The following is a 21,675-nucleotide window of genomic DNA, read 5'->3' as shown; positions in this document are numbered from 1 at the left end:
CCACGGGTTTTGCTTCTTTTCCCGATTTCTCCCCCATCCCACTGGGTGGGGGGGAGTGAGTGAGCGGCTGCGTGGTGTTTAGTTGCTGGCTGGGGTTAAACCACGACAGTAGGCAGTGTAGGAACTTTTCGTGGGTCTAGGTTCTAAACTGAGAAAGAACTTCTACACTAATTTCCCTGTGTCTTGGTTGTCAAGCTGTAAAATAACAGCATTTCACTGCCTCCAAGGAATATTGAAAGGAAAAACAGCCAAATAAACAGGAGATGTTCAAATACAGCATGGGGAGGGAGGACGAGTAATTACTAAGATAGACAAAGGAAGATTACCGCAATTAGGAGGTGAAAGAAAGACTCCAAAAACATATTTAACATTGTATTTGAGCATTTGTACTCTGCTAGGAAACTGTCTATCACTATTTTCAATAAGAATTCTATTTCTAATGTTAGAGCAATAACAGAACATTGACAACTAGTAAATCTTAAAACCATACCTTGTTTTTTCTCTACTGCCTTTTCTTGAAATAGAAGGTGACAAGATAGTCTGTTCATAAGATGAATCTTGTGCCTTCTCCTCTACTGCAAGACTGAAACGGAACAAGATATTTTTGTATGTTATTTGCAGAGTTAGTATTTGCATGCTAAGCTATGAAAATGGAGTTCTTATTTTAAAGGACAGTAAATATATTAATAGGAAAGATATAAGTGGAAGAAATAACATTACCACTAATAAACTGGATATTGATTCAGGGATCAAAAATGAAGTATGGAATACCAAATGATGGACACAAAAGTAACCGGGGAGTAAGACTGCTGCCAAGGCGCAAAGGCAAGAAGCTGTATCAAAGTCAAAGAAAGAAAACCTGATAGTTAATGACAACTCTAGGGATCAACAAAGAGCATGGAAGTTTAATTTGTCATAGATATTCTCAGACATCTTTATGGTGTCATATACAAGCTTAAAAGGGAAGCTAATGATACTGTAAACCAAATATGTGATGTGTTGACAGAGAAGAAGGTTTTGGACTTGCAAAGTATTGGTAGAGCATTCTTTGATCTGTGACACTGTTTACAGGAAATGACTCCCAGTTAAACAAGCCCAATACCAACTTCCTGCATTCAAATCTAAGAAGATTTGTTAGGCTGGCTTCAACTTAAACAGAGAAGAAATGGACACAGGTTCTTTATCAAGCCTGAAAGCTTGATGCTTGGCTTTGTCCTGCCTCTGGGATGTTGTGCTTAAAATTCCATGCATTTGTCTGTACAAGAAGATCATCAAATCATAGATTTCATTGTCACATGTTGACATTCAGCTTAGATGACATAATTATTATGGCAGATGACAAGCTTTGTTATAACTAATAAAACACTGGGTGTCCCACCATCAGGAATCAAAGGGTGTTCAATGAATGACTCTTAATGGCTAAGTTAAAAAAAGTGACTCAACTGAATAAATCTGTTCTGTCTAGAGGGAAAAGAAGTTATTTTCCAAATTCTTATTTTATAAAATATAAATCTCTTGCCTTCTTGGACATGAAGTACTGTGCTGGGACTAAAATAGATCTCTCTATTTTATATGTGTGTATATGTATCTATACTATGTAGTTTGTACTGGAAACAGTGGAAACGATGGAAAAGATGAGCTATTGCGATAAATGCTAGTAGATCAAACATGACTCACTCTTCCTGTGGTTTAGCATTAATGAAGATTACGGCCCGACGGTCAGTAAGCTCTTGCATACTCAGTTCCTCCAAAGATAAAAATTTCACTCCAGGTTTTATCTACAAGAAAATTAGCATAAAAGATAAGGTGTTCTGTTCAGTTAAAGATGAAGAGAAAAAATATATTTAAAAGATATCTAAAGAGTAATTTAAAATTCCTAATCTTTAATGGAAGACTTACATAAGAACTTAGTAAACCATTCAAAATATGTGAAATTGTTTCCTTCTTAATTTGCATTTTCTTAAGCAATTTTCTTAGAAAAGACTGTTTATAAATAACTTAACTTGTAGTTATTATTACTATGTCAGTCCAAACAGCTCTAGAATAAGGAAATGTTCTGCTTCTGAAGGCTTTACAGTATAAGATTGAATTTTCAAAAGCAACCAAGTGCTTTAGGAGCAGGTATTTCACTGGTTTTCAGTAAGACTTGTATTGCTCATTCATTTGGGCATTTGAAAAGTCATTCTCATATTTAAACTGAACACAGCACTAACAAGTGATATTGGAGTCATTCTTTATACATAAACACTGCTTTGTGAGAGAAAGGGTCATGACCAAGGTGAAAATATGAACTATTTACTTCTTTATGTAAAAATAAACAAACAAAAAGTCCATAGGTCATTCAATGTCAGGTTAGTATTAAGTATATTGCAGGGAAAGAGACCAGGAGAACTAAGGTCCGAGAAAGGATCTGGAAAGGAACTAGGTCTGCACAGCTTACACAGGATTGGGAAGATCGAAACTGGGGGATAGCATGAAGATGATGAGATTTCATCCATGAAGAAAGGTAATCAAAAGAAATTAGTATAAAAGCTGGGAAACTTCAGGACAAGAAAACAAAGTATTTTACGTAGCCAGATTCTGGCTTTTGGTATAGGACTCTTACTTTTTCTAAATCAAGAGGAAAATTTTACTCTTTCTAAGTAGAGGAATTTATTTAAAGTAGCTTACCTGACCATAATCATAGAATCCATCAGTTATGATATTACTTGATGATAAATATCCCATCTGGCTGTACTTTTGGGAAAGATTGTTATCAAGTAGCTTTTCCAGAGCAGCTTCACTAAAGTTATTTTTGCGCCCTGTTGATAGATTAATTTCTTCTAGGACGTCTAAAGCACTGTTAAACAAATACAAAGGCTAATTAATCATTAAATACTTATTAATTGTTAATATACAGTTCAGAGTTAGTTTTCAGCATTACCAAGGCCAAGACAGATTCATTTCCAAGTGCTGTGATGCACAAAATTCTTTCTCTAGGGGAGGAAAATGCCTTGCAGTGCTAAAAAGCAAAAGCAATTCCTTCAGGCAGTTAAATTGTTACATAAGGAAATGCAGACAGGATGCCACAACCTTTTATTGGAAGGATGTTAGGCACCACAGAGAACCTGAGAAAAAGAAGGATGTAAAAGTAGAATAAAAGGAATAATGTTCACAGCTGACCATATGATACAGTTCAGGGAACCTCTCTCTCTCTCCAACTTGCAACACAATTTGGAGATTCCAGTTGTGTATTACGCAATGTGTGAATCCCTCTAGCTTAGGACTGTTACTGCGTCTGGGGGAGGCACAGTTGGCAGAGATTTGCTACACATGGATGAGCATGGGAACACAAGCAGTTGTGTCAGCAGCACCAGGATGGCAGGATTTTTGCAGCAGGGAGGTACAAACAGTCATGTGGGGACATGGGAGGACAAGAATTAATTTCTTAAGGTGTTTCTGGTGCTGAAACCCACATACTGATAACTTCTGACCTGCAAAACTTAGGAAAAGCTTGCTACGAAGATAAAGGAAGCTGAATCAGGAGAACATAGTGTACTGCAGTTTTGGGACTGTTTAGGAATGAAAAAAACAGGAAAAAAGAGGGCGATGTGTGTGTGTGTGTATACATATTCAAATTTATATCTGTGTGTGTCTATACACACATGCAGACATTCTTCACATCATAAGGAATAATTTTATTTTTATATATATATATAATGAACTCCACATTTAGACTGCCCATTTCTCTCTGTGAACTACACAGGGAGCCTCAGCTGTGGACATTTACAATGCAGACTTCTGAAGGTACATCAGATGAATTCCAGAGAACAAGTTTTTCAGGCAAGGCAAATGACAACCTTCTCTTTTAGAAGAGGGCAATGGGAGAAAATAGTGGAAGAGCAGTACAGGCTATTTGTCATACAGCATACTGCAAAAACGTCAGGTAACCAGCAAGTAATGCAGCTAAGAATTTTAAAGGGGAAAATGAATAAGGAAAGCCTAAAGTGTACAGCAATGTCTACAACAGATGACATTACAGGCACAATGGCACATTACCTTCATATGGAGGAAAGACAAGTCAAAAACGGACAACTACGGCTGCACCAAAAATTCTGTGAAGACCCAAAAACCAAAAAAAAGGACTCATACAGAAATGGAAACACTGACACTTCCAACAGAAAAGAAAAAGTAAGGGACAAACCCAAAAGACCCACAGGCAAAATGAGACACAACTATTCAGGGACTGAAACAAAAATAATGTTTCATATGCTACAAGTCAGAGAGGAAAATGTAGGCCTATTACTCAATGTGGGAAGAAAACTCGTAACAGATGGCACAGAAAAGACTGAAGTGTATGATGCCTTTTTTGCTTCAGTTTTCATAAAAAGGCTGCAAGCAGATGCCTGGCAGTAATATTAACAAGGAGGTAGAAACAGTAGACTTAACATGTCTAGAATAAGCTTGAGGAGACAAACTTAGCAGTCACTGAGGACGCTTACCTCGTACTACTCTATGAATTGGCAAAAGCAACCTCTGAACTATTTATAATTGTATTTGAAAATTCAGGAGGACGGGTTAGGTGCCAGGAATGTGGAGAAGGGCAAAGATAGTATCTAGATTTGAAAAACCAAGAACAAAGAAATTATAATAGAGATAATTCAGCGAAATTTCAGTGTCCAAAGAACACCATATCAAATTACTGAACAATCAGTTTGCAGGCAACAAAAGATAAGAAATAGCCATTATGTATTTGTCAAGAATAAATCATGTAAAGCCAATCTAATCCTTTCTGTGATAGGGTAACTGACTTAATGTATAGGCAGAAGAAGTAGATGTGAGATATGAGTTGACTTTGAGATGTGTTTTGACTTTAATAAGTCTTTTCACATATTCTTACTTGAATACTCAGGAGCAAGTCAGGGAAATATAATCTACATGAAAACAACATGAAGTAGTGCCTGACTGGTTGAAAAACTATGCTTAATGTATTATTATCAATAATATGCTGTCAAACTGGAAGGACACATAAATTAGAGTCCTACTCCAATACTGTCACAAAGAAGGGATTAAATAAGAATGGTGCTATATGCAAGATATAGAAAATAATTCTTTATTTGATGGTGGTGTGACCTCAGCTGAAGTATCTCATGCAGGCTGGGAGACAGCACTTCAAAATGGCATAAACAAATGAGAGAAATTCAGAGATGTGTGACAAAATGATACAAGATTTCAAAACAAAAAGAAGTCTAACGTTCTTACTTTGTCATGAAAAGAAAACTGAGCAAGGGACGCGGAACATGAGAAAATTCAGTAAGTTAAACTCAAATTGCTATAAAAAGGTGGTTATTCAACCCCACTGAAAGTAGGACCACATGTAGTTGGATTGATTTGCTGTAAGGGATATTCAGAACTCAGAAACCCCTTCTAATTGTAAGGATACTCCAGCACTGGAACAGGTTACCTCGGAAAGTTGTGAACCTTCCTCAGAATTGGTATTTACACTGAACAAGCACAAATATGTCAGTGTATCTGATTCAGTCTGGCAGATGGATAACATCACCTTTGAGGTCAGTAATTAGAGAAGTGTCCAGCAGAGGGAGCAGAGCAATTACATATATTTTAATTTAACAATAACTAAAAGAGTTACCCTGTATAAGGAGCCCTGTTTCATAATTCTTACAACCTAAAACAGCTTTTGTAATTCAGATATTAATATATGGAACTTGGAGTTTCTAAGAAGGAATAAAATAGAGTCTCTTTGACATGACACTTCAGCACACCTGCAGTTAACCAGAGCTTGTAAATCAAATTTAGCCTGTGTGTAATAAGTACAATTTACTGTATATTGAACTTAGCCTGAAACCTTAATTTCAGTTTCATATGTATGGGGCACTGTAGTCCCTAATTTTGACTGATACAAGCACACCTTCAATATAAAGCATAATTCAGTCACAGAAACAATAAACATTTTTATAATTCCAGACAGTTCTCTCTTCAGGCTTACATTTTTCCTTAAGACTTCTGTTACTTAAAATCAATACCATTTCATCTGTAACATCTGTGGTGCAAAAGTAGTTTCTGCTTACCAAAAAGTGTAACTTAACTTTGTTATTCTGTTATAAATATGTAAAGATTGACTTAATAGAGTTCTTGCATCAAAATTTTCCCTCTGCCCCTTGATGCTATTTCTACTCACCGTAGCCTGCATAGTTCAACAGCAGTTAGTTCATCACTTGCACAGACCATAACAGCCCAACAGGCATTTCTTCTGACTTCTTCATCCTTAGAATACAGCAATTCAATGAGTGGTCCCAGTCCACCTGCATTTCTTAACTATAAAAAAAATGAAGACATTGCCACTTACATATTTCATCTATTCCAGCAAGAACAGCCTGTGAAATTCACCTTCCGAAACATTCAAGACTTGTAGACAAGCTCTGCTGGGCTTGATAGAAGGCCATTTATGGGGATTCTGTGCTTCTGTGAACTCTGCATAGGCTGGAGCTGAAGCAAGTTCCAGAGTGGTACAAGACACACATTCCTTCTGGCTCTGCCATGCTTTTCAGTTAGTAGATTGCAGTGTGGAAACTGGAGAGACTGTGCAACCCAAGACTGCCACGGAGAGTTACACAGCTTTTTCTATGTTCTGTTGCCTCCTAGCAACTAATTTACATCACAATATATCTGAATTTGTATTGTGTTGTATGTATGACAATCTTATTAACATCCTATTCTCTTGTGTGCTACAGTCTCTTTCCTATACACGCTGGAAGAAATATTGCTCATTTAGATTTTTGAAGAGAAAGACATTTTAAGGACACTGAAAGAGGTAGATTAATTATCTATGCCCCTTATTCATGTCCTAATTAACAGCCTTGGCCCATGAGAAAACCCCAGCTTATGATCTATGCATGCACATAGCATCATCCTTATTTATGAAAAGAAAATAGTATGACCAATGATAAGCAGCGAAAAGTTCAACTTGGTGGATGCCACTGATCAAGGGATTAATTATATTTTGAGTTTTGTCCGAGTTACGTTTACTCCATGCATATCCAGTATCTTATTAATCAAGGTCAGACGTTGCCGTTCAGGCCTTGAAAGTGGGCAACAGAACAACACTGAGGGAGAGTAAAGAGGACAAGGACAGAACTTCTCATCTTCAAAGTTCAGCTGACAGTTGCAGCTGAAAGAAACCTTAATGTTTAATGCTCATAAACATGGGGATTAAGATATAACCCTGGTTAAAGCTCAATGAAGGCACTGGAAAGCTGTAAAACATTAAATTTGGTGCAAGCAAATACAGCAGTAAAAATACAAATTAAAGAAAACCCTTTCCAAGTTCTCATGACAAACTCAGCTAAATTCAGCTGAACAAGCCTATTATGAAAGTGGAAAACTAGTTACTATCTAGAAAGCCCAGGACTTTTAGGACAGACACAAAATACAAAGGTTCTAGGTAAGTATAACACCAACCTCAGGCTCTAGAAATGTTATAAATAACCACAACCTCGAAGAGTGGTTTTACCTCAGTTCTTGCATCAGCATCACAACCAAACACAGCCACAGCAAATGCTGCTTTGCTTTGCACTTGGCTGCTGGTCGAGCACAATGGTTTTGCAAGCACACTCATAATACCACAGCTCTGGATATTTATGCGGAATGGCTCTTGCGTGGCCAGATTTGTTAGCACTGTAGCAGCATTAGCAATGGCTCCATCTCTCTGAGCATTCAAGGTATTTACTAATGGCTCAATTCCTTCAGCCTCAGCAACAGCACTAGCAAAATGAAGAAGAAAAAAAAATTTGTTAGTTTAGGACCATTTTTTCTTCTTTGCATGCTGTATTTACCAACTAAATTAGTATTACATTTCAAGATTTTATGTATATATACATATATATATATATGTCATTTATGTATGACTCATGGTGTTAAGTTCAAGAAGCACAACCTAAGCAGACAAAGCAAGTCACAAACTTCTGGATTCTTTAACTTATTAGGACATGTATTCTTTCTGAGGTTTTGAACAAGTGAATTAAATCTTGCATCTTTTCAAAGATGCAGAATTTATGTATCTTTAGTTCCAGGCAAATGCCTCTGCAGACTTGTATTACCTCTCTCCATAATCATTCTAGCACTACTTCTAATGAGGATTATAGTGCATGAAATATCACGTTGTTATTCGTTGTGCTGTATCCGTAAATTTCTGTGATCAGATACCTAGGTGGCATAAACATAGTACACCAAGTTTCTGCCATTCTTACAGAGTAGGTATACATGGTGCAGTTCAGTGCAATGTAGAAGCTATTGAGCTGGCTTTATACGAGCTTATTTAGACAGGCAGGAGTACAACAGACACATCAGCACAGAGTTCAGGGCTGGCTATGACTGTGGTTCCACATCAACTAGTCTATCAGCACCAGATCCAGTTTAACTATTCCTTCTGCTCCCAGACGATACTGCAGCCATGGCTGAAGGGTGCTGCCACTCAGCAGTGCTGGGACAAACACTGGTGTGGCCAAGTTCTAAGCTAGATGTGCAAAACAACCTGTTTGCAAATGAAATTGGGGAAGATTGTTGGGATTTTTTAAAGGATAATTTCCTAGATTTAGGTTAGAGAACAGCCAATAAAAAAAAATAGTTGAAGAAGCACTACTAAGGAAATAACAACTTCAGGCAGGAGACAGCAGAAGGTGCAGGCAGCTGCACTATTAGCGGTCACATGTGCAAATGACTTAAATCTGATTGTGCTGCAAAACTAATAGTCACATGGGCCAACATCTCGGTCACAGCAGAAGGAACTGGTCTATGAGTGCTTCATCTTACCACTGCTTCCAGCACTCACCGGGACAGTGCCTTTTAAAAGGAAAAAAAAAGTCAACTTTGTATTTAATATCTGTCGTAAAGAATGTATTTGAAAGCAGCAGGTGATATGGTTTATAATGACAGTAAACTCTTGACTACAACTGATGCAGACCTTGAAGATAGAACCTGGCCTGGCTGAGGGGAAACTACCATGCTCTAACAAATCTGAAAAGGCATTATATTTCTGGGTTACCACCTTATCATGTATTCTTTGGTTTCTTTGCCAGAGGCAGAAGAGACTACTGATACAAATGTAGTTTACATTCTTCAAATGTCATAAGATATTCCATAACTTAAGATTTTTGTTGACCTTCTTGCCAAAACTTTGCTTTCTACTAAACAACAGGAACTTATTTCTTTGTCTATATCACCTTATATTTGTTTCAGTGGTATTTTTTCCAATGTCATTATAAACCAGCACACTATAAAAATTGAATTGTTTTCCTTCTGAGTTTGTATATAAAATTTGATCAAATGATTTGAGGCATATGTCCAATTTACTGTCTGCTCAGTAATTTTACATTTGGCTCATCCGTTTGTTAAACAAAAGTTGGCAATATTGTTAGCAATGGAAGTGCGCAGATGGCAGTTTGAATTTTCATTGCAACTGCTTTTTATACCCTCTTTTAGTACATTTTGTCTATATCAAAAACATAACAAACTCTCCCACCTCTATACAAGCATATCTAAGCACTTCAACAACAGAAGAGTGTACATGTTTTATAAGTTTTGCTAAATTTCTGTCAACACATTAATAAGAGAAATCTGGATGTGAAAATCTTACTTTTTACTGTAACAGTGTCTTACCAAAATCTAACTAGTCTTTTGGTAATTTTCACAGTTACAAAATAAACACAAGCTTAGAAGTATTACATATACAAGAAACAGTTATGCTATCAAAGACTGCCAAGGCATTGATAAAAACAAAAAACCTCAGGAACGCTGATAGTCACACTCTTATGCAAACAGGATAAAAAGCAGAATACACGCCAACCTGTGCCATACACATAATCCTATTACATGGGCACCACGGTGTAGATCTTACTGTGAACTCATCTTAGTGCAAGTATCTCCAGACCAGGTTTTCAGAGAGGGGGTGCAGATACTCCTGAGCATACCTGGAAGGAATCAGCAGAGGCTAACAGGTTTGTTAATGTGTAGTGCTGGAGCATGGGTGTAAGGAAGGCTGGCAGGCAAGCAGTAGTTCTCAGTTTGGAAAACCAGGGAAAAGGCAGCAATCCAGGGACTGAAGGCGAGTAGGGTTATTAGCTTGGGTGCAGCATAAAGATATAGGGCCAGTTTGGTGTTGGCTAATTAATCCTCCTGGAGCACTGTCATGGTTTAACCCCAGCCAGCAACTAAACACCATGCAGCCGCTCACTCACTCCCCCCCCACCCAGTGGGATGGGGGAGAAAAATCAGGAAAAGAAGCAAAACCCGTGGGTTGAGATAAGAACGGTTTAATAGAACAGAAAAGAAGAAACTAATAATGATAATGATAACACTAATAAAATGACAACAGCAATAATGAAAGGATTGGAATGTACAAATGATGCACAGTGCAATTGCTCACCACCTGCCGACCGACACCCAGCCAGTCCCCCGAGCGGCGATTCCCCGCCCCACTCTCCCCCGTTCCTATACTAGATGGGACGTCCCATGGTATGGAATACACCGTTGGCCAGTTTGGGTCAGGTGCCCTGGCTGTGTCCTGTGCCAACTTCTTGTGCCCCTCCAGCTTTCTCGCTGGCTGGGCATGAGAAGCTGAAAAATCCTTGACTTTAGTCTAAACACTACTGAGCAACAACTGAAAACATCAGTGTTATCAACATTCTTCGCATACTGAACTCAAAAGATAGCACTGTACCAGCTACTAGGAAGACAGTTAACTCTATCCCAGCTGAAACCAGGACAAGCACCTGTAATTTTAATGCAAGCACTTCAGTCTCTGTTCAGAAATGAATCCCTTGTTTTCAGATGTCCTGCACTGCACTCTTCAGACTGTCTTCAATTAGCTGCATTTCCCCTTATTTGAGTGTCCTCCCTCCCCTTCCCTCCTTGACCAGATAAAGAAAAGCTGAAAATGTTTTGTTTGGGTTTGTTGTTTTGGTTTTTTTCGGGGGGGTGGGGGGTGTATTGTTTTTGTTTTGTTTCTCTTTGGGTTTTTTTTGTCCCTCCCCAGGTAAGGCCACTGTATTTCTAGGTTTTCTGGTTAATATTGTCTTCTCTTTGCCATGAAAATTTTATCCAGATTTCCAGCTTCAGGAGTGCCATAGCTCTACCCAGGCTGCTGTACATGAAGAAATCCTGGACATGTTGATTGCACATGTAAGAATCAGCTATACACCACATTATCACGGGTTTACCGGAAAACATCACATTCATAGCATGTGTAACAATGACATGACGTACCTGCTAAAAGTGTGGGAAAGACTCACCATACACGCACACACCCATGCACAGTAAGGCATGTCCATAAGCTATCAGATTTACAGCATTACACAGTATATACACACATATATTACCCAGGAAAAAAACACCACCAAAATCAAACAGTTTTTCCTGTACAATGGATACACAGAAATTCCAGGATTTATGGGACAGATCCACTACTCACGAAATGCATCACTGCATCTCACAGGTGTAGAGTATCCAATACTTCTGCAGCAAGTATAGGACTTACTATTCCTATACTACACCCAATAACACATGTATTCTCCCACAGGAAATCCTAGTAAACATATAGTCCCTAACAGACTGATTCCAGGATGATACACGGAACTGAACGATGTAGCCAATCACATTATAAGCAGATTTACTAGAATTTCCATAAAGCCAGCAAGTACACAAGTACTTAACAAAAGAGCAAGGTGACAGCTCCTCGTGTGTTCAGAGCTGACCTCAGCGAGGTACAGAGCACAGCCAATTTTCTCAAGTGCCACTCAACTTCAAAAAGGTTGAGAACCACTGATTTAGAAGATCATACATATTTATTTCAATCCTGCATTCTACTTCTGTGCAGATTCATTTTGAATCACAGTTTCATGAGTATAATCAAGTAGCACAATGGATCACAAGGCAAAAAGAATTCATGTTAGAAATGACAACAGCAGGTAATGAGAGTTGAAGGTAACCAACACCTTTGAGAATAAGATTTTAAGAGGGTGTGAATACCTGAGGGCAACACTGTGTCCTGGTAATAGAGATGCATACAGAAGAGATTATGAGGGAAGAAGGAAGAACGGGGAATCCATGGTTCAACTCACTCCTACCGCATAGCCCTCTGGAGAACACAGAAATAGCGCTGTCACCCTGGGCCATGCAGCCCCAGCTGCTAAAGAGACAGCAGTGCCTGGCCTCAGAAGGGAGCTGAAAGAATGAATATGCTTAAGTTTTTAAGGTGCTGAAATACTACAACATTAAGATCCAAGTATGGAGGTCCTCGTTCCCTTCTGTCTTGGGCAGAGATATGCACTGTGTAGTTTTTTTATTACAAGGAAACAAAAGTCAGAGGAAGAAGCTTTTACCAGCACTGTCTTTGCATAATGTAGATCAGCACTAGCCTCTCTCCCTGCCAACAGAACGCACTCTGCGCTTCAGACACATCCTACTGAGATGGTGCGCTTTATCAGTGCTCCCACTACAGGACTACATCCTCGAGGAAGAATGGAGCCTTGGTTTAGCTGAAAAAAAGTATACACTTTTTGATGTGGAAAAGGAGTCAGTCATATAAATCCACAGTTTTTTTCCTCCGTGTTGTGTAAAGATTCAAAATACATCAACTTCCCTAATCATCAAGAGAAAAGATTAGGGAAAAGGAAAGAAGACAATAACAAGGAGAAAAAAAAAAAAAAGGTTGTTGCATTTGCAATATCAGCATGTTTTTTTGAAAAGTAGAAGCTGACTATCTGAATTACAAACAAACAAACAAACAAGAAAAACCAGACAAGATAGGTGTAGAAATTACACAGCTCAAATTAAAGTTAAAATAATTCAAGTGTTGTGATTTATAAGCACATGGTTATGATCATTAGAGTGCCTAACCTAACAGGGCTAGGCATTTGCCTTAACCAGGGTACACATGGTTCAAGTACCCTAATGACCTTAGCCATGCCCTGTAGTGAAACAGTAAAATTCTGATTACAACTGAATTCAAATTACTGTATTCAAGAATAGCTAAAATATTTTTCTCAAGTGTCATTGGAAAGGCAAACATTAAAAGGTCAGATAATAAATATTTAATTTAAATTATTAATTTTAAATGACAAGTTATAAAGAGATTTTCTTGAAAATTCTCTAAAAGATCACTCAGGACTCAAAGAATAAATGCTGAGAGTTTGAGAAAAACAAATGTTTTCTTAACCGTTTTTACTGCAAAAATAAATTAAAAGTTGACAATAAAATCATTACCAAAAGTCTCACAATGCAAACTTTTTTTAAACAGTTACTTTGAAGATGCATATGAGTTTCACTGAACTGAATATTTTGCTGCATTAAGTTGTCTGGGGTGCAATAGGAAAGCTCAGACATTGGTAGAGTGTTGTGAAAACAATAATCAGTAAAAATTGGACCAAAACTCTGTGGATTTTTTTATTTTATTTTTAGGACTGTAAGCTCTCTGGGGCAAGAACCATGTCTTCATATCAAGCATAACAGCTCTGGTTGCCAACCAAGACTCCTAGCCATGGCAAGAAAGATAACGGATTATTTACTTAGTGCATATGGAATGGTCCGGTTCGCTTTTCCTCCTGAAGAGAAGGAGGCTTCTCCATCTAGCCAAATGGAGAAAGCAACTATCAGTGTTCAAAGAGCTGACAGAAACCACTGAGACTGCGCCCCAAACCCCTAACCCAAGCAACCTCCGATGGAGGGGAGGTAGAGGGGAAGAGCAGTGGTGCAGCTTCACACCACTGTTGACTCTGGATTGTGCTGAATTTATTAGTCAGATTGACACTTCATAAAAATAGTAAAGTATGTTTGGTTTTGCTTCTTCTACCACAACTGAACATAAACTGGTTTATATTAAATTATATTTTTATTCACTTCTATACTGTTTACTTCCTTGCTTCTGATTAAGGATTTAACACAATTTCTGCTCAGAAAAAATTCAAATTTTTCCTCCTCACAAAGGCCATTGGTCTCCTTATGGACTTCATTTTCCAAATGTATTTGCAACTGCATGTTTAATTTCTGTGCAAAATTACTGTGATTGTGTGTGAGGTGCTTAGCTAGCCATTTATGCCTGTGCATATCTCATTTTCATACATAATTGCATGTAAATTATGCATAAGAATTATGCATCTAATTACACACACATTTTTTAAAATCAACTCTATCTGTGTTAAATTGCATGACTTCTTTTTCACACAAGGCATTTTTGATCCATCTCTATTATGTAATTTCTGACTGAGAAAGAATATCATAACTAGAAGTTTGAAAAACCTCAGTAAATATCTTCCTTTTTATCCCTTAAATGTATTAGTATTCTTAATTTGCCTTGTTATGCCATCAGAATAATCACATCCAATAAATGTCTTCTGCATTTACTAAAAATTTCACTTTGCGATTTAATTATTTTCAAAAGCGATTGTTGTATATAGTCACTCGTATTTTATTTAAAGACTAACATTACTTCCGTTTTCTTTACTATACAAGGGAAATTAATGTCAGTATATTTATTCTGAGTAAGGGAATTTAGCACAAGAGATTGATCTACAATTTGGGGCCCTTTTGTGCTACAATAAAAAGACTGATCATATCAACAAACCATATTAATTTTTCATTTCAGGAACTGAACCCTCTATTCCTATTTTTTAATGACAAGTATCTTGTTAAAACATCAACAAACCCAAAACTTAATAAGCCTCACAGTCTGGAAGCAATAAAACCTTAAACTGTCTGGGTTAGCAGAGACTGTAATACCTGACTGTCATTTAGCGATACACAGAGATCTTCTAAAGTCTGACAAAGTTACATAGATCTCAGTTCTAAAACTGTAGTATACCTAATTTAAAATATTACAGGGGCATTGATAATGAACTATCTATTCATGATATCTGAGCCTTTCAATTATAATAATATTTTCAACCTTTATTAAGAATTTCTGACACTTCCACTATTATGAGAAAGGCTTGAAATTCAGCAATAGAAACCTTTTTTGCCCCTTAAAGATCCCATGTAGCTTCAGCCAGGATAAGCTCATGAAAAAGACACTATGCCCCTTTCTCTTTTTTCTGATCCTAGAAGTAGTGCATGCAAAAATCAATAATTCTGCACAAATGTTGGAATGGAATCCGCTTTGTTACAAAAGCAAAATAACAGGGAACATTCAGGAGTTGCCAGAGCAGCCTTCATGGAGGTGTAAGGGAAGGAAAGAAAAAGCCAAAGCATGGCCCTCACAACAACTCATCTGAACACAGGGACTGAGGATACAGTGGCTCTTCTTCATCTTTGGAAGCATCAGTTGAGGAAGGACAAAAAAGCTGTGCCAAGTCAGTCTCTCTACACAGAACTCAGACTATGAAACTTGATCCCATCTTTCACTTTTGGGTAAGTCTTTTCTGGACAACTGTGAACTTACCTCAAATGGCAGCAATCTGTTTTACCTTGCTAAAGGCTCAAACTCTTATGATGATTCAGAGTGGAGAAACTCAGGCTTTTAGTTTTCTCTCTTAAAATTAAATCTCTAAGAAAGTACACATATACTACTATGTTAAGATAAAATTACTGAGGTTGCAAGTCAAAAGGTTTAAAGTTACTTGTGAAAGCGTATTTTTACCCCCTTGTGTGCACGAGAGTCCAATTAGATAACATGGCACAGTCAGCGCACAGGTTAAATTCACAGCAGGACAGAATTAAGTTTGCATGATCAGCCATAAACCCGCAATTCTCTTATATACACTTCAAATAAATAACTTCACACTATACTCAAGTAAGTTAAAACATACACTTAAATAATTTGCATTTAATTCAGAAATATGCTACAAAGAAAATGTGCATGTAAAAGCACCAATACATTTGTCTGAAGTTTATTCAAATATAAAATAAACCTTGCCACTTATAATCCAAAAAAAGTATAATTCACCTCAGTGCATATCACTGAATGTCATTGTAGGGATACACACTCCAGAGAAATCATTGTACTTGTGCCACTACATAAAACACAGTTTTCTCTCCCAGGCTTAGGAGTCTCCATCCAGGAAGAAGAAAGTTTCATCTGATGTCACAGAAATCTACCATGGGAAGTTACAGGTGACAACACACATGCTCCGAGTGAAATTCCAGCCTTCCACAACTAAGGTAAATAGTGATCATACTGCAAGGCTTTGAAGGTAGGAGAGTACAAACAGCCCAAAAGATTTTGCTATATCTATAAGGGGTAGAACTTCTATATAGTTACCGTTACCCCAATTTAGAAGTATTGTGTTTTCTGCCTGAAACTATTTTGGATATACTTAGGTTCTCATGCACTTTAGGATGTTGTGACATGAGATTTGTGTTAGATAGAGATGAATGCTCTATATTGGTCTCTGTCTTCAGTAAAACCCCTGATAAGCAACAGAGTTTAAAAACAAACAAACAGGACAATGAGTAACAACATTTTTTTGTGAAAGAAGAGCTGTACTGGCAACAAAATGCAGTTACAGTGCCTGAGTCCATAGACGGACTTTTCCATATAGCCACACATTCACAAATCTAAGAGAGAAAACCAACAGCTGGCTGAGTGAAACATTTTGTGCCTGACAGCAGGGCATGATTTAGGGTACTGTCCATGGGTTGTCCATCAGTCATCTCATGTGATGTTAAAGTCATAGTGGGAACCCATTTCTGAATGACATCCCAGCATTAGGCCTTGATTCAGCTTTTCTGCCAAGGGAGAAATTTACCATAAAACATTTTGCAGTTTTCAATGGAAGTCAATATGTAACTTGTAAGGAAAACCTTGTGAGCTCTTGGGTCATGACTGTGCTGTCCCTTTTCTTCAGAAAGCACCCATCACACTTTGGATATACATAAGAGAAAGTCAAACCAGGAATCTGTTCATGACATGAGTTAACCGAATTTGGATAGGGTTGCAGCAGAATGGGTGCTAATGTAAAAAATAACAACACAAAACACAAACCCCAACAAAATCCCTTTACCTTGCAGCACAGTAGCTCAGTAATACAATTCTGTCACTAGAGGTCAGTATTAAAACATATTACATTTACACAATACAGCTAGTGGCATCTATTGTTGATTCTCTCCCTCAGAAACACAAACTTATGTTATAAAGAAGAACTGTTAAACCATAAAAAAGAGAAAACCTATACAATGGATTATGACCTATTTCTGTTCTTAAATGTAGCTGTCATGTACTAGAAATTTTTGTTCCTGTTCTCATAAATTAACCCATATATTCATGCAAATGTATCATTAAATGAATTGATGCTTCAATATTGATCCATTTATGTGAATTAGGTTCCATCTACAGTCTTGAAAGAGAAAAACTATGATTAAATTTCCCATTTTCTAATAGCCAAGATTACTACCTAGTGATATTAATACCTAATGGTAATAATCATTACTTCCTGATGGTAATAACAAAATTTGAAATGTAAGAAAACTGGACATGCTTTACTTTTATTCCTTGACAGCCATACCCTTCTTAAAAACAATAAAAATCTGTTGTGGATACTGAAAATCCCTGTTTAATAAGGTGAGAGACTCTCACTACATGTAAGCATTATTCACATGGAAAAGACTGAGGATGTATTTTGGCTCATTAGATCAGTACATGAATTTCAGTTTGGAATAGATGCAACACCCACTGAAGTCAAGGGAACAACTCACTTCCTCCTCACTGGGCACTGCCCATAACCAGTGAGTTCCCAACCTATCTTCCCTCTTGGAAATCTTGATACATTTGAGAAAGCATACACTCAGATGCTGTGAATGCCTGTAACTGCCTATATGGACATAATTTTGCTAATGTAAATAGGTCCACTGATTCCTGTGAAGAATCAAAGAATTAGAAAATTAAATAACATCAAGCTTGCTGACTTTAAAATTTTGGGGATGATACTTGAATGGGGATGATATCTTGAATCCAGACATAATACTTAGAAATATGTAACATGACACTAATTATAAACCCCAGGAGAAATATTCTGCCAGATCATAAGTCTGTCATGTACCACAATTTCCTGCAGCCCTTAGTACAGCTGAACAAAAACCATCCCATTCCTTCTTCCTCCAGACTGAATTCTAACTGAATGCTATAAATTTTGCACTTAAAATAAACAATTTAAGACAAATATTATTGAGGCTGTTAATTAGTTTTTGTGTCCAGTACAAAGCTCTAAATTTCAGAGCATATGTTTTTCTTTAGTGGTAACTCCATTAGGTGGCCAGAATTCAGACATTGCCAGATTTATGAAGACAGCTATTAGAAATGGCATTTGTGCTATGACAATACTGAAGAAAAGAGCTGGTCAAATTAATGTCTGACTAACTGATACACTTGAGTTCTTATTTCTATGTTGTTACTTCTAACTAATATCATATTTATATCTAACACAATTGGCTTATCCTAAATACATGAAAAGCGAAAATAATTGATTATACCTTAAATGGGAAAAAACAGGCAGAGGCTGAAGTAAAACGTTTGTTCTGTAGTTAGTTTTATAGCACAAAATAATTTAGTTTTCTGTCCAATAGATGGCACTGCTGTTTCTTTGTTGTGTGTAATTTTTCAATTTGTGCATAATGTACATTGTTGAAGTGACTCTGCCTACATTTCCTGATGCTTGGACACATCAAAAATGGACAGATTTCATAGATTCTTTAAAATGGCATTCTGCTGTCCAAATAACTGTATACAGTTTTCAATAAAGCAAGTTAGTGTTCCAGATTAAAAAATGTGAAGTGGATGCAAATACCAGCTGAACATAATTCTCTTCTTCCCAGAAGCAGACCACAGACACAAATTCTGACACATATATCAAGGATGGCCTTGGAGCTATACACACAGTAACATAATAAAATCTTTTTTTTATCATATGTTAGAATAAGTACATGGGATTTTAAATTGCAGTATACTTTACAATTTTATTTTTATTTAGCCTAATTATTAACAAGTTTACAAAGAATTTATTGTCAATATGCAGCAGCATTAAAATTATGTCATCACTTTGTAATAAAATTCCGATAAAAGCATCATCTGGGGGCGTCAGTCTGTAAACTAATGAGGCATTTGACTACCGTACTTTTTTCTATGTGCTACTAAAGCATGACACATCAGCTCTGCAGCAAAAACTTAAATGCTGAAATATTTTAGAAGTTTTTTATAGTAATTTTTATGTGTTCTGATAGAGATCATACTGAAAATCCATGTTTTCCAATAAACCTGAAAACTTAAACCGTTTGTATGGGACTCATGTTCCCTTCTGCTCTAGACTTTTGGTTAAAATACTATGGGGGCCAGAGTCATTCATTCATTTATTTATTTTTGCCAAACCGTGGTTGCTTGGGGACTTTTGTGAAATGACAACCTGGTCTCTGTCCCGTTCATCGTGAACAGGTGTTCTAATTACAAAACCACCACCATATTTGACACCTTTATTAGCTGTCTCAGTTGAGAAACAAAGGATTGATTGGGTAGGGGTATAGAACTAGCCTTTCATTGCTGTGGGGAAGCACCTAAAGGTCAAGGTTAATATACATTAGTGGGGGGTAGTATTGCCCATTGCCTATGCTGTTCTTGTGTTATTAATCAATGGAAGACTTTATCCTTATAAGCTAGCTATTGTGGGAGCCTTAATTACACAATTTGTTTTAACTTGTATTTTTTTCCATATTATATGAAAAGTAGGCAACAATTCTTGACCAAATATTCCTAAGAACAGCAATAAATCTCCAGCAAAAATAGCAGTGTCTTGTACTCTGTTTACATTCTGTAATATATACTGTACAAAATGAAAGGGTAAGGTACACATCCTTCAATCAATATCATACATGCAAAAATGCTCATGAAATGAAATTTGGCAGAACACATGTATACGAGTTCAACAAGATTGAATTTTTGGCTGGCCAGTAAAACGTGGAAACATTTATAGTAAATAGTCTTCCCCTTTACTGCAGCCATTTTGTTCTTGCCACATAAAGTGTACCTGCTACTACTAGCTTTATGATTTAATATTCTTGGAGGGTTTATAACAAGAATCTAATATATAACCAATAAAAGGGCACTAGTCTCATTAGTCTCATTTGGGACCAGAATATTGTCAACATAATTACACGGCAAAGTCACATTATTATAAAAGTATATCAGGATCTTCATTATATATACACTTATTTTCACTGGTTTACAAGACACACACACACAAAATAGTCCAGAATGAAATATGATTATGGTAACTCAATCTGGAATGCATTTTCTCCAAACTATTTTTTTTCTTATTATGTGAATGTAAAATAAATATGGGCCAGATACTCAGTCAGTGAGCTGGAACTATACCAATTTGTATCAGCTGAGGGTTCAACTCTGTATATTCATTTATAGATCCTAGTCACACTTGGACCCTTCTATGACTTATTAATGGTTTTGATTTAGAAATGAAGCTTTGAAGTAATTATATAGTCACATGGCATTCTTCCAATATACATATTCAATGTAAATTACTGCTTCCTGATTTTCACAGAAGACCTGTGATTAGATTATTTGGTGCTTCCATATTGTGCTTGGAGCTGGTTTGCAAAGAGAGAGAAGTATATGTAAGTCACCTTTACAATTTCCTTACTCTGCCCAGCAAGAAACAAATATGGACTCCATTATAATGCAGAGGAACAGAGACAGCTATTTCCCTGCCTGAGGTCTCAGAGAATTGTTCTAGCAGTTGAGCTAAACAATGTCCTGACTATCTCCTTGGCAAAAGAAACTGAATGAGTTGGCATAAGCTGCTATACCAACTCCAAACTCTCCAGAGATTCCCTTTTCACAATGTGAAACCTCAAAGGGCTGTGCTATGAAAAACAGCTGTAGCGGAGCTGAAAGTTTGACCCCTAGACTCCAGTACTGTGCTCTTTTTATGTGTGTATGACTCCCACTGACACCAACTGAAGAGTCGTGCACATGAGGAGAGCAGAATATCAGACAAAACCATCTACTATGTGAATCTGAGAACAGAATATTATTCTCTTATGTCAAATTATGGCTCCATCTGGTAACATTAAGTGAATACTGGTGACTATTAGGGCTGAATCAATAAATAGAAGCAAATAATTTATTTGGTGAGTTATTTTACTTTTTCACTTCAAAGAATGCCTGTGAATGGATTACAACTTCCTTAAGTATATTCCAGGAAACTTTTAAGGAATTTTATTTTATGGTTTGTTAGCTACATGTGATTGCTCATATACGTCAGACAGCTCTGTTTCTTTTCCTGAACAGAACTTTTAATAGAGTTGGGATAACAGAACTCTGCAACTGACAGTAGAATTTAGTTGATACAATTATTTTGGAACTTATAGTCAGCTAACCATCCTTTGTTAGTTATTTTGGATACTGAAGTTACACTACTTTTCTTTTAGAGAATGCATTATGAGCATTCTCTATTACTTGGGAAACAATAAAATAAGAAAGACAACACCAATATTCAGAATATCTGAGTGCTATCTCCCTCAACGACTGAGCTTAAATCAGCCAAAATTGTTGCATGAACCATCAAATTTTGAAGGATACCTTACTGATTTTGAAATCTCAAAAAATAGCCCACATCGAGTGTCTTAGATTACAAGGTATGTTTTCCTCATATGTTCTCTTCAAAACATGATTTATAGCTCTGCTTT

At 36.9% G+C, this 21,675-nt stretch overlaps 1 protein-coding gene across 1 annotated transcript in view; it reads right to left on the bottom strand.

Annotated features, from left to right (window-relative positions):
* Positions 1 to 21,675, bottom strand: part of ARMC3 (armadillo repeat containing 3) — a 65,534-nt gene that overhangs the window by 10,100 nt on the left and 33,759 nt on the right. The window contains exons 12-16 of the mRNA XM_052804177.1: positions 7,511 to 7,760; positions 6,179 to 6,315; positions 2,671 to 2,839; positions 1,678 to 1,778; positions 491 to 583 (exon numbers count right to left, since the gene is read on the bottom strand). Of these exons, the coding sequence (XP_052660137.1) occupies positions 491 to 583; positions 1,678 to 1,778; positions 2,671 to 2,839; positions 6,179 to 6,315; positions 7,511 to 7,760 (750 nt within the window). The remainder of the gene's footprint in view (positions 1 to 490; positions 584 to 1,677; positions 1,779 to 2,670; positions 2,840 to 6,178; positions 6,316 to 7,510; positions 7,761 to 21,675) is intronic.

The sequence above is a fragment of the Harpia harpyja genome, chromosome 1, assembly GCF_026419915.1.
Source record: "Harpia harpyja isolate bHarHar1 chromosome 1, bHarHar1 primary haplotype, whole genome shotgun sequence".
NCBI lineage: Eukaryota > Metazoa > Chordata > Aves > Accipitriformes > Accipitridae > Harpia > Harpia harpyja.
This window is presented reverse-complemented; position numbering and strand designations above follow the sequence as displayed.